Source organism: Chamaea fasciata, unplaced genomic scaffold (genome assembly GCF_029207755.1).
Source record: "Chamaea fasciata isolate MVZ Bird 193981 ecotype frontalis unplaced genomic scaffold, bChaFas1.0.hap1 SCAF_9, whole genome shotgun sequence".
Taxonomy (NCBI): Eukaryota; Metazoa; Chordata; class Aves; order Passeriformes; family Sylviidae; genus Chamaea; species Chamaea fasciata.
In genome coordinates this window covers 23166068-23179398 of record NW_027094094.1, presented here as the reverse complement: position 1 = coordinate 23179398, position 13331 = coordinate 23166068, and the positions used below count along the sequence as shown (strand labels likewise).

The 13331-nt window shown below is 37.1% G+C and overlaps 1 protein-coding gene across 2 annotated transcripts in view; it reads left to right on the top strand.

Moving 5' to 3' along the window:
• POLR3A (RNA polymerase III subunit A) overlaps window positions 1–13331 on the top strand; it is a 32579-nt gene that overhangs the window by 3186 nt on the left and 16062 nt on the right. For both annotated transcript variants that reach the window (XM_066191509.1, XM_066191508.1), the window contains exons 5-19: window positions 1046–1200; window positions 2139–2378; window positions 3310–3472; window positions 3669–3805; window positions 4351–4454; window positions 5137–5278; window positions 5759–5899; window positions 6595–6664; window positions 7353–7480; window positions 7958–8096; window positions 8694–8858; window positions 9128–9300; window positions 9904–10015; window positions 11332–11450; window positions 12741–12878. In XM_066191509.1, coding sequence (XP_066047606.1) covers window positions 1046–1200; window positions 2139–2378; window positions 3310–3472; window positions 3669–3805; window positions 4351–4454; window positions 5137–5278; window positions 5759–5899; window positions 6595–6664; window positions 7353–7480; window positions 7958–8096; window positions 8694–8858; window positions 9128–9300; window positions 9904–10015; window positions 11332–11450; window positions 12741–12878 — 2126 coding nt within the window. The remainder of the gene's footprint in view (window positions 1–1045; window positions 1201–2138; window positions 2379–3309; window positions 3473–3668; window positions 3806–4350; window positions 4455–5136; window positions 5279–5758; window positions 5900–6594; window positions 6665–7352; window positions 7481–7957; window positions 8097–8693; window positions 8859–9127; window positions 9301–9903; window positions 10016–11331; window positions 11451–12740; window positions 12879–13331) is intronic.

The following is a 13331-nucleotide window of genomic DNA, read 5'->3' as shown; positions in this document are numbered from 1 at the left end:
TAGGGCCAGACACATGCTTGTTCACATCTCAGTTGTGTGGGTATAGACATTTTCCTAGTTTGCTTGCATTACTTCATGTTTCATGGTAGTAACCAATATTTGATACTTGAATAATGACAAAATACTCCTTTTAACTTTTTTTTAATAATATTGGGAGCTATTGGCAGTGTTCAATACATTCACATTAAAGCATTTGTAATTTTGAGCATCATTTTTTATCATTGTATTAAATTCTTTCTTGGGATTATTCTTTCTTCAGGACAGAGTATTTTTGTAAGAGTTCATATCTGATTTTCAAAATATGTCTTGGGTTTTTTTTCATCTACACTGATGACGTGTTACTGCTGTTTAAGGACTCGATGTATGACAGGTTTATAGTAGGTTAATCAATGACTTTAAACTTCTAACTCATGAAAAATTTGGATTCTTTGTTGAAATGTTCAACAACTCAATAAAAGGAGAGCTGCTTTATCATAAGTGCCCTATCTACACATAGGGGACATAAAGAGTAGGCATTCAGAAAAATTATGTGATGGGTCAGTATACTTCAGTAAAAAAAATTGAGCATTTGGACTAGTCTGTGGAAGTTTCATGAATAATGTTAACTGCATGACATGGAAATATTTATCAGATTTCACTTCCAAAGTTACTTCAGAAGATGCTGAAGTAATGATAACTGTATGATACATAAATGGCACTTCCTAGCCCTGTTTTTCGTCTGGGAGCTTCCACTTTAAAAATACCTGCTGTGAAAGAGGTGAAGCTGAATTGGAGTGTGGGCTAAACCATTTACTTTCAACCTCAGAGGCTGCACAATCATGTAGATACACCAAGCCATCCATATGCAAAGGTATAACTTGATTGTCCTTTTTCTGTTCTGTGAGTTTAGGAAATTGGTTAATAAAGCTGATAAAATTATATTCTTGTGTTCACTGGAGGTTTAGCTTGTTTTCAAACTGTAACTTAAGTTTTGGTGGTGCTTTGTTTGGTGTTTTTGTTATTTTGAAATAAAATCCCTAGATAATCTATATTTGATCTCTTTCAGGAACTGTGAAGAAGTGTGGTTTGTTGAAAATAATTCATGAAAAGTACAAGACAAATAAGAAAGTCGTAGATCCAATAGTATCTACTTTTCTCCAGTCCTTTGAAACTGCCATTGAATATAACAAAGAAGTAGAACCCTTACTGGGAAGAGCTCAGGTGAATTTTATTATAACCTAAATTTTTTGCTAGTTTTTGTGCATGAAATAAAACTCCTTAAAGGCTTGCAATGTATCAGCTAAAGTCTTATGGTGATCCAAGAATTTTTTGTATCAAAAGATATATAAAAAATGTTTGTATCCAGCGCAATTATGTTAACTTTGATAATATGAGAAATTCAGTATATTAGCATGTTCTGATACATCATTACATGCCTGTAAAGAAAGGGATGTTCTTGGTGTGTTATGCTTCTATAAACCAGACAAGAAAGAAAAAACACAGATCCATGTAAGGTTTGCATGTATATATAGATTCCTTGTAAGTCCAGTATTAATTCCAATACACACTTTTTTTCTTCAGAAGTTTCTTAATGTTTAGAAGGAGATAAGAGGCTTAATTTGGTAACTTTTTGTTTCATTAGCTTTTCATTGTATACAGTTTTGTTTCTTTCTGCTCTCTGCTAGCTGGAAAGATTACCAGGTACATACTTGGAGGGGAAAAGTAGTGAATACAGCAGTAGCTGTACTAAGACGAGAGAAATTAAGTTTTGAAAAATACCTAGGAAGTACTGTGATCATGTGATCTTTTACAAATAAAATGAATACCATGTACTGTAAGTTTGTTGTAGGATTGAATTGCTTTGTCTATTATTGATGAAATACTCTCCATTAACTCTTGAGACAAGAGAGCAATATGATAAGAAGTAAACATGCGTGTACAGGGAAAAAATGGAACGACATATAGCAAGTTAACATCTGAGATGCTAAAAGCATTGGTTCAGAATAAATAAACCGAAACGTAGTTTTGTTTGCATGAATAGATCTCTATTTGCCTTTGAAAAAGGCTGTTTCTGAACATTAATAAAGTAAGGAGAGGAGGGAAGCAATGAAACTTGACATGATGGCTTCTTTTCCCTGTGTTCCCAATGGATTTTGTAGGAAAACTTGAATCCTTTGGTAGTATTGAACCTCTTTAAAAGAATCCCAGTGGAAGACATCCCTCTGCTTCTGATGAACCCACAAGCAGGTAAACCTTCAGATCTGATCCTCACACGACTCCTGGTGCCTCCACTGTGTATCAGACCCTCTGTTGTGAGCGATTTGAAGTCTGGCACCAATGAGGACGATTTGACAATGAAACTGACAGAGATCATTTTCCTCAATGATGTGATAAAAAAGGTGAGTCAGTCCTTGTGCTTTGAGACCGTTGCCTTCAGAAAGATTGGTGTGGAATTGAATGTAGCAAGTGGGTTTAGTGCTTTCAGTCTGGTGCTGTATTTCTCTGTTGTGGGGCATTTCAGTGAAAGATAGGAGAAACTCACTTCAGATGGAGCTGGCTGACTGGCTGCTTTGCAGTGTAGGACCTGCTGAAGGTCTGCTGGGATTCTTATGGGAAATGTTTTTTCATTTCAGCTCTGGTCTGTTAACCCTTTTTCTTATTTTTTTCTTTATTTTCTCCTCTCCCGTGGCTATTAACTTTTTGAGTAGTCACTTACAATGAAAGTATTACACCTATTGATTTGTGTTGGTTTTTTTCCTTGTGGACCTTCCTCTTTTTTTTATATCTTTGTGCTTTATTTATTCCACCATCTGTTCTTGAGAAATCAGGTTTCATTTAGCACAGTCATCAAATTGACACTAAAAGAAGATTTGACATTTTATCATTTATTTAGAGGAGCTTTTCAACCAGAATAATATTTACCACACTTTTCAAAACTGTTCCTCTGTCAGGCAGACAAAATGAATTGAGTACTAACTCTTCCATGATTGAAAAATTACTATCTATTCATTTTCCTGTCTGTTAAGTAATATTAGCTTAAGTGGATTAGAAAAAATGTAATTTAAACAAATACCTAGTTTTATGAGCATTTGTTCAAAGCCCATATTAGTCAAAAGGGTTTTTTTTTTGGCTAGGTTCCCTTGTGGTGGGCCTTATGCTATGACAATATTCACCCTGTTACGAAGTTATTTTCCCTTTTTCATTCCAGTCAATGGAAGTTTCATTGTATTATTTGCAAAGGAAAAGTTGTACTCACAACCGAAAAATCCTTGACTACTTTAATATGTGTTGTTATATTTATTTTCTGAATTGGATTACTTTTCTGTTTAGCATAGGATATCAGGAGCCAAAACACAGATGATTATGGAAGACTGGGATTTTCTTCAACTGCAGTGTGCCCTGTACATTAATAGTGAGCTCTCTGGAATACCCCTCAACATGGCACCTAAAAAATGGACCAGAGGTTTTGTTCAGAGACTTAAGGGAAAGCAAGGTTTGTCTAAAATATTGCTTTTAATTATTGTTTTATAATTGAACCACTAATCTTTGCTATTGCCAAGTGTCTCTCTGTTACTGTTGTGTTGCACTTCAGTTCTGTACCTTAAAAGATGTTCTAATGTGCTGTCTTAACACATAGCATTTTGAAAAGTATTTTTATTTAAACAGTTTTAACTGTTTTGTTTTGTTAGGTCGGTTTAGAGGCAATCTGTCCGGAAAGAGAGTGGATTTTTCTGGCAGAACAGTCATTTCACCTGATCCTAACTTAAGGATAGATGAAGTGGCAGTGCCTATTCATGTTGCTAAAATATTGACCTTTCCTGAAAAGGTAAGTAGTGTAGAGTCAAAAACATTTTCTATTTCTCTTTTTTTTTTCCCCAAGCCAGAAAAACACAGTAAATAAGAAACAGTGTTGTTTCTTTACTGTAAAAGGGAGTGAATGTATTGTGTTATGTTTGAAATGCCATTCAGTGATGCTTTGCCAGTTCTGTTGCTGTTGGCAAATAAAGATCTGTAGTATTGGATAAAGGCAAGTGCTGACAAGATGTGGTGTAAGGCATGGCATCTCTAGAGCTAAGAGTTTTGCTTCGTATTTTTTCAACTCACTCATAGATTTGTATGAAGGAGTGGTTGGGTATTTTTATTTCTAAGTTTCCCTCCCAGGTTTTGCATTTAATTTCCCTCTGATATTCTGCTCAAAGACAGGCTGACGTTTTCCTCCTCTATTCCTTCCTGTGAGTTCCCCTCAGCAGCTGGAGGCTGTGTAGGGGGATTGTCAGTTCAGCCTAAAATTTGACAACACAAGAGCCACCAGTAAAAACAAGATCCTGAAACATGTTCTGTTTGTTTCTGATTGAAGTCTTTATACAACAGGTGAACAAAGCAAATATTAATTTTATGAGGAAACTTGTCTGTAATGGTCCTGATGTTCATCCTGGAGCAAACTTCATACAGCAAAGGCACACCCAGATGAAAAGGTATTATACTTATCTGTAATGATTCACTTTTTTTTTCTCCCCATCAACTTGTTTTTTTTGCTATGTGAAGGCAATTCTATCTGCAGGGATTAAAATTTATTTTTAGAATCTTCCATAAAGGGCAGTAAAAAAAGAATTGTCTTTATGTTCTCAGGTTTAGTGTACAGTTTTTTTAAAATAGTCTCTTGCATTTAAACTGAAGTGCACGTTCTAATGATGTTGAACTACAATTAGATTTGTATTCTGTTATGACTGAGTCTATCTTAGTTGAAATAGAGGGTGTAGTACAGACACAAGTGCAAACAGGTGGTTTTGGGCAAGTCCTACTGGCTGTTTTCATGTGTAAGCTAATCTGCAGTCATTTTATGGGTAGAAAGAAGGGGTAATACATGAGTGAAATATCCTGTTCTCTGATACTATTGAAATAAATTGTGTATTTACAAATGGACTTTTTCCTTACTGAATGTTCGAATCACTGTAGCTTTGTTGACTAATGTTAAAATACATTCATTGGTTAAAATTGCAGCAATTGATGTTCAGTTTTGTCTTCTAGTTATTGTGATACAAATACTCCAGCATTTAATGGAAAAGTTGGCATTATAAACACAGAATTAATTTTTAGTTTTCTTTCTGTCTCCTGTCTGTGTATCTTCTGCCTACATTATTATCTCTTCCTCTGAAGATTTTTGAAATATGGGAACCGAGAGAAGATGGCCCAGGAGCTGAAGTTCGGTGATATTGTGGAGCGACATCTGATAGATGGTGACATCGTCCTGTTCAACAGGCAGCCCTCTCTGCACAAGCTGAGCATCATGGCTCACATTGTGAGTGCTCACAGGCTGGTACAGACACTGCAGCCTGCAATATTAGGCACTTTATAGTGTTTCTGTCTTACACAACCGAAAATAAGCAGTTCCTGTCCAGCAAGGATGGATGCAGTGCAATTGTGCCTGTGCATGGGAGTTGATGTGTACCAAGGCAGGATGCTGTGTGCACACGTCTGCCAAGAGTTGTAATTTGCCTCATTGTCTCTTCTTGTGTGAGCATTTATTTTTGTGGAGTTGATGTGATCTCTACAAAGCATGTTGCCTTCTGTGCTTTTTATAAACTATTCATAATGAAAATATTAGCTACATTTCTGTAATATAGTGTGAGTACAATTTCTGTCAGTTCCTGGTTGAGTTAAATCCTATAATCAGGAATTTTGACTCATTTTTGTAATATAAAGAGGAAGTCTTCAAGGAAGCACTTGGGTGTTGCTTTTTTTTAGCCATCCTTGACTGTGTGTGCATTTTTTTTTCCAGGCTAGAGTAAAACCTCATAGGACATTCCGGTTCAATGAGTGTGTCTGTACACCATACAATGCAGACTTCGATGGAGATGAGATGAACCTTCACCTTCCTCAGACAGAAGAAGCAAAAGCAGAAGCACTTGTTTTGATGGGGGTGGGTAGATAAAACATTCATGTTGGGATTTTGCTGGTGATAGATGGGCTTACCAATCCATTGCTCCTTTAGGGTTACTGAATGCCACTCCTACTTCAGATGTACCTACAATTGTTTGCTGCAGCCTGTAGGAGCTCACTGAACTGATCTGTGAGCTTAAGAGCAACACCCCCAGTGTGTGATTCAGGTCTGTGTGGGAATGGGTTTGGGCAAAACTGCTCCATAGGTGGTGGTGATTAACTGGGGCAGTAGTCTGAGTAAAACATGAGATCATGGGGCTAGAGGTGGCATGATTGTTCCCCATCAGAAGGGACCATACACCTTGCAGTATTCCAGTAGATCCCTGTAGTGAAGGTAACATCTCTTGTCCTTTTCCCTGTTCTCAAAGCTAGTTTGTCTTCCCTGCCCTACCAAAACACATCAAGTTGTTTGCCGCTTCTGCTTTGGAAACAGAATATGTAATTTCCAGTAACTTTTCTTAGACCATTCCTTAGCTGTCAATAGATGGGCATGGATTGAAATTAACTGAAACTTCTGGCTTATTTTTTCTATCTTTTTGAAGAAAGCTGTAGTTCGATTTAGAGTAAGCTTTGACTATTTCACCATAAAAATAAGGGCCTTAAATGGTAGGTTCCATTTTGAATAGCAAATGGAATATCAGTGTCTTCAAAGGCATCTCTTTTTGTGTCACGCAGACTAAAGCAAACTTGGTGACACCAAGAAATGGAGAACCTCTTATTGCTGCTATTCAAGATTTCCTCACAGGTGTGTATGAGCTTATTTCAGAGCTGTGTGATCTAACAGTTGTTCCTTCAAAATTGCTTCCCTTTTTCGGAAATTTTCTATATTAATTAAAATCTTTCTCCTTTCACAAGTCAAAGTGACATTATTAAATAAGGCTTTTTTTTTCCTGAAATATAATGATGCCCTCAGAGAAATTTCTGATGCTGTCTACTTTTGTAGCTGCAGTTATTGCTACCTTTGAGGGTATTTTGCTGTGTTTTTCTGCAAATGAGTGAGATCTTTGTCTGCATTCAGTAGACAGTATTAAACTGTCTATGATTTGGTGGAGGAGTTCATTTCACTCAGTAAACATTGGCTTTAACCTACAGTATGTACTTTCAATGTCTTTAATTCTTTGGGAAATGGTGAATGAACATAAGGAAGAAAGTGTACAACAATAAATGCCAGGGCCTTGTTTCACTTATGAAGTAGAGTCTGAGAGCAAGAGAGTAGATTATAGAAATGGGCTGTTCCTAAGTTTTAGACATTCAGTGCGGAGCAATTAAAAAAAATTCTGGAAAGGATTTACAACTAAAGCTGCTTAAACTATTGTTGTTTTGCATAGTAAGTAGCTGATTAGTATTAGAATGAAATAATTGACACTGAGTATGCAGTAGCTTTTAAAGTGAATCTAAATTCAGTATGTCACAAAAATGTTTTTTCATTCCAGGTGCCTATCTTCTTACACTGAAAGATACCTTTTTTGATCGAGCCAAAGCCTGTCAAATCATTGCTTCTATCCTGGTTGGCAAGGATGAAAAGGTTAAAGTTCGTCTTCCACCCCCAGCAATTCTGAAGGTGTGTCAAACTATTTTTTTCATGTTACTCAGACTTTCTTATTGTGTGTTCTTGACCCATGGTGGTGTTACATGAATCTTTAAATTCCTGAAGTTTTAAATCAAAGCTACTTTATAAAGAAGTAATTATGAATGTTGCAACCTCTTTGAGAAATGAAATGACAGCAGTATCTTTGAGGTTTTTTCCCTTTTCTAGTTAGAAAGGGGAACGTCACAGTAAGAGGGAGCAGTAGAGCACATTTCTCTGAGTGTCTGCACATGCCCTGTTGTAAAGGATAACCATTCAGCACTCAGGGGGTTTAGATCTATGAAAGTGGATAATATTTTTCAAAGGAATGTTGCTATGCATTTCTGCAAGCATGATTCTCTGTAGACACGGTCTGTATATAAAGCAATTTTACAATTAAATACTTGATTGCTCTTTTCCTGTAGCTGTAGCATAAACTTGTGATCTTTATTCTTCTTCTGTTTCTCTCAGCCTGTTACACTCTGGACGGGAAAACAGGTTTTCAGCCTCATTCTCAAACCCAGTGATGATTGTCCTGTAAAAGCCAACCTTCGAACAAAGGGCAAGCAGTATTGTGGGAAAGGGGAGGACCTGTGTTACAATGATTCTTGTGAGTGACACTTCTAAAGCTGTTTTTTTTGGAAGTCTTCAAAGAAATCAGAGATTATTGAGTTCACTGTAGGCGTTGAAGCAGTACTTTACATAAGTGTTCTTGAAATGAAAAATAAAATCTTGCAGTTTTTCTCGAGAGTTGAAGTCATGCTAAACATATTTTCTTAAAATAAATTGTCTTCTGTATGATGCTCAGCTTGTCATGATGCTAACTTAGTGCTTGAAGGTGAGAGAGAGGAAAGCAAAGCTTAGGAAAGTGGTTGTTCAGAGGGCAAGTGGGAAAATTTAGTCTCTTGATGGGGGTAGTAATACAGGGATTAGAAGTCAAACACTGGAAAGAGAATATGCAGGGAAGATTCTCTTCAGAAAGTTCTCTGCAAATTCTCAGAAGTCTCAAAACCTGGTATAATGTTTAGATTTAATGTAATAATTGATAGAGCAGTGACTTGTGCTTCGAGAAGATGATACCTAATTCACATTGGAATTATTGAGCATGGACAGAGCTTTTGATTAAAAATTCTCTCTGTAGGTGATTACTAGTGGTTAGTGAATGTTTTAGAAAACTGGTGAATTCTTTTTGCCTTTTCATTTCTAGATGTCACAATTCAAAACAGTGAGTTAATGAGTGGCAGTATGGACAAAGGAACACTGGGGTCAGGATCCAAGAACAACATCTTCTACATCTTGCTGAGAGACTGGGGCCAGGTGGAAGCTGCAGATGCCATGTCACGTCTGGCCAGACTTGCTCCAGTCTATCTTTGTAAGTACATTTCCTTGTAGAATAGTACTTTAAAGCAAAAATAGACAGCAAGCAAGATTTTTGCTTCAAATATGACATGTGCTTTTAAAAAAATCAGCTTGTTTTGAAGCTGGCAGACAGTGAAACACTTTCTGTGGTTGTGAAATGCTTGTGATGGTCACATGATGGGAGGCAAAATTGAAAGTTCCCAATAATATTTCCTGGGTTTAATTTGTTTTCTCTAAATGAGATTGAACTATCAAAATAATTTATTTTCTTTTTAATAATAGCTAATCGTGGCTTTTCAATTGGAATTGGTGATGTAACCCCTGGGCAGGGCCTGCTAAAAGCTAAGTATGAGCTGCTGAATGCTGGCTATAAGAAATGTGATGAGTATATTGAAGCTCTGAACACTGGCAAGCTACAGCAGCAGCCTGGTTGTACTGCAGAAGAGACACTAGAGGTAAAGTTTTTAATTTAATTCAGTATCTATTCAAAGTAGAGGCTTCACAAATATGTTAATACACATTGCAAAGTCTAAAGTTGTCTTCTGAAACCTAAAAATACAAGCAAATTCAGTCCCTAGGCATGTAACTTGAGCTGAGTCTATATGGACTTAAGGTGTTTGTATGCTTCTAAAAATGTTAATTAAACACAGAAGAATTGAAATCTTCCAGGGTGTATTGGGGTGATACAAGGGAATAGAATTACACAGGTAATTGGAGTGGAGTTGGTTACATTGATGAAGATTTTTGTGGTTACCTTCCATGTAGCACAGTGTGATTTAGAGCTTAGTGGAAAGCTCAGTTTAGCTGATGTTTTTGATGCTGTTAAGAGGTTGTCACATTCCTGGATACCTCTGTCTTATCCCAACAAAGACCTTTTCTTCAGCAAACTGGAGGTTAGGCAAGCTGAAATTTAAAATTGTTTTACCTGAAGCAACAGCTAAGTTTATCTTTACTGTATTTTGAATTCCCTTTGACTACCGAAGGTGTTACTGAGAGTGATAGAGTTCTGTTTGCGTGTTTTTTAACAAATTCTGAACCTCTGAAATACTATATTTCAGGCCTTAATCCTTAAAGAACTGTCTGTTATCAGAGATCATGCTGGCAGTGCCTGTCTCAGAGAACTGGACAAGAGCAACAGTCCCCTGATCATGGCACTCTGTGGCTCTAAAGGTAGGGGCAGCTGGACCTGGCATGCAGGTTGCTCACTCCTTCACTTATGTGAAACTTACTTGTTCCATCTTTATTGCTTGTTTTATACTGTCAGTTGTGCCAGTTCATGTCACAGCTGTTTTAAATGGCTCAGTAAGTACAAGTTGGGTATAGTTAGTTAAAATCAAGCTGATCTTCTGATATTCTTCTGTCTTAATTTTTAGTACAATTTGCTAAACATCTTGTTGGAACTTTGGATGTCCTTAGGACTTGAACTAATCAATCAGTAAAAGGTTTTCAGTTGTGTTTCTGCTTCAAGTATTTGTATCACATAGAAAAATTAACTGTAAATGATACATTCAGAATTGGAACTAACATTTCCTAGAATCGTGGAATTATTTGGAAGGGGCTTTAAAGATCATCTAGTTCCAAGCCCCGTGCTATGGGTTGGGTCACCTTCTACCCGACCAGGATGGGGCATCCACAGCTTCTCTGAGCAACCTGTTCCAGTGCCTCACCACCCTCATAATAAAGAATTTCTTCCTGATATCTAATCTAAAGCTGCCTTCTGACAGTTTCAAGTCATTCCTCTTGTTCTATCACTACATGCCCTTGTGTAAAGCCCCTCTTTGTCTTCCTTGTTGCCCCTCTTTAAGTCCTTGAAGGTGTTATAGGGTTTCTCAAATTCTTGTGTAAGCTTTCATTTGTTTCCTTTAAAAATTTGAAGAAATCACTTTTGTCTTTTTTAGCTGTCTAATAAATTGTGGAAAGCCTTATATGTTGTGTTCTAAAGAAATACTGAAATCTGAGATGAAGAATGTATCATTTTTGTGGAGGTGATCGAGAGGTATTGTTGCAAACATGTTCAGCAAATAAAACTTCTGAGTTAGTAACTTAATTCCCTGGGACCTAATTTGTTCTAGGAGTCATGGCAGACACTGAACCCTTTATGAGAAATATTGTTTAAGTATGTTTATTGAAGAAATTGTGAAGGAAAATACGTAGGTTAGGATCATGGGCTGTGTAAAACGCAATCTGTAATACAAGCCAGGATAATATAAGGACTGGAGCCAGATAATGGCATCAATGTCTATGACCCAAAGGAGAAAAAAAAGTTATGTTGGCTGTATCATAGACTTAATTGCCAGTCTTTGCATAAATGCTGAAATGAACAGGAAGAGTAACAAAAAAGCTTCTCTAACTCTTGCAGTTCTGTTTTGTTGAACAGTTACAAGGCTAAATAATTGACCTCCATGGAAGTGAAGATAGCTCATGAAGGAAACAGTGCAATCCTCATTTGTGAGTCAGGGGCTTTCTTTTCCTTTCTGTCTTTTCAGGCTCCTTCATTAACATATCCCAGATGATTGCTTGTGTAGGGCAGCAGGCTATCAGTGGGTCCCGTGTTCCTGATGGGTTTGAGAACAGGTCCTTGCCTCACTTTGAGAAGCATTCTAAGGTAATTCTGGACGTTTGCAACAGACTGTGAAGGAAAGGGAAACAAGCTTCCTTAATCCATTTTGAGAAGAATGCAGGATAAAATGTGTTGTCATGATATGCTGAAGGGAAAGGGTCATATATGGTCCATGTAAAATGATTTGTGTGATTTGGGAATTAATAACAGTGTTCTGAATTGCCCTAGGATGTCTAGTTAACTTGACTTTTTACAGCTTTGACCTTTCTAATTTAGTAAAATTAAAATGAGGTGATGATACATTTTTGCTTCTCTTAAAGAGTCCTAAAAATGATTTGTTAAAGTTTCTCACTGGGATTATATTTGACTGCACTAATACTTTCCAGGAAAACTGCTGAATGTGTGTTGGTGTCTTAATAAACAGGTGAGACATGCCAGATAAACCATCCTGGTTTTTCTCTTTTTCCACCAGGATAGGTACCATGGGTTACTCTGTGTTTCCTGTTTCAGTTTGGTCTTACATGAAGCAATAATCACTCTCGTGCACTTGTTAATGTAATTCAGTGAGATTAGTTTCTTTTAAAGTGCTGTTTGAAATCCAGTGAACACTAGTGAAGGTTCTAGGTATAAGCCCATAGTCTAGTTAGCGTGTTAGCTAAGTGTCAGATGGTAGCTATGACACTTGCACATGTGACTAAATGTTCAAATTTCAACTTCTGAGTTCTGTAACATACTGAAGAAGTAGAAAGAAACAATACTTAATGCTTTAAATGAGAAGAGAAAATTTACCTCTTGCTTTTTTGCTGATTTAGAAAGCATTACCTGTTAAATAACAAAAAGTGTTTTTTGACTTGAAGGGATGCCTGTGTAAATTTCATTGGCAAGAACTTTCCTCGGGATTGAGCAAACCATTCCAAAAAATTATTTATATATGTATCTCCAGTCATATTTTTCCTGGATTCCTTAGTCTTCAGCAAATGCGTTTGCACTAGTATAGCAAAATGAACATTCTTGATTGTGTTTTCAATTTTTCCAAGTTTAACAGAAGTGTTGGTGTAGTGTTGGGAAGGACTAGCTGGAAGTGTGGCAGGGTTGGTAGGAGGAAGGAGAAACTATGTTAAATTAGTTTGGAAGAACTAGGCAAGGGTTTCTGAAACCTTTATTCAGATCTAAAATATAAATATGGAACTTGAGAGCTAAGCAGAGCTGAGCTTGTGTTGGTGGTGGCATTGGCTAACTTTCAGAAAGCATTTTGATGACATGGCACCATGTTTTTCTGTAACATGGAGAGTGTACATTGCATTTTAATGGTGTTTTTCCCGCTCTTCCCTGCAGCTCCCTGCAGCAAAGGGCTTTGTTGCAAACAGCTTCTATTCTGGGTTGACCCCCACTGAATTTTTTTTCCACACAATGGCTGGTCGAGAAGGTCTGGTTGATACTGCAGTAAAAACAGCTGAAACTGGATATATGCAGGTAACTGTCAGCTGAATGAGTTTTCTCAGTCTTTAAAAATGTGGCTATTTTCTCATGTGCATGTTGAGGTGATGGAACAGGGAAAAAGTGCAAACACTGTGTGTTTTCAATGTAACGGTGTAATTTATACTGTGAAGTACATGGCTTGGTCTGTTCTCCAGGAGGTGTGGAGTTTGTAAATGAGGCCTTAGACAATGGGACAATAATGTGCTTGTATTAAGCTGTTTCCTCTTGAATATGGGTTGTAAGAGTTGTTGTTCTGTGCAGTTGTTGAGGATGACTTTCTGTGTAGTGTGTTCCTAAACCTGATGTGAGGGATGACAGAAATGCAGCTAAAGCTCCCTTTCAGTGTCTGTTCTCTCTAGGTAAGAGGCACCTTGGCCATATAGACTTAGACTGCTTCTGTAAGATTTTAGTGTCTTTGGCTGTAAATAAAGGTCCCTCCAACAAAGC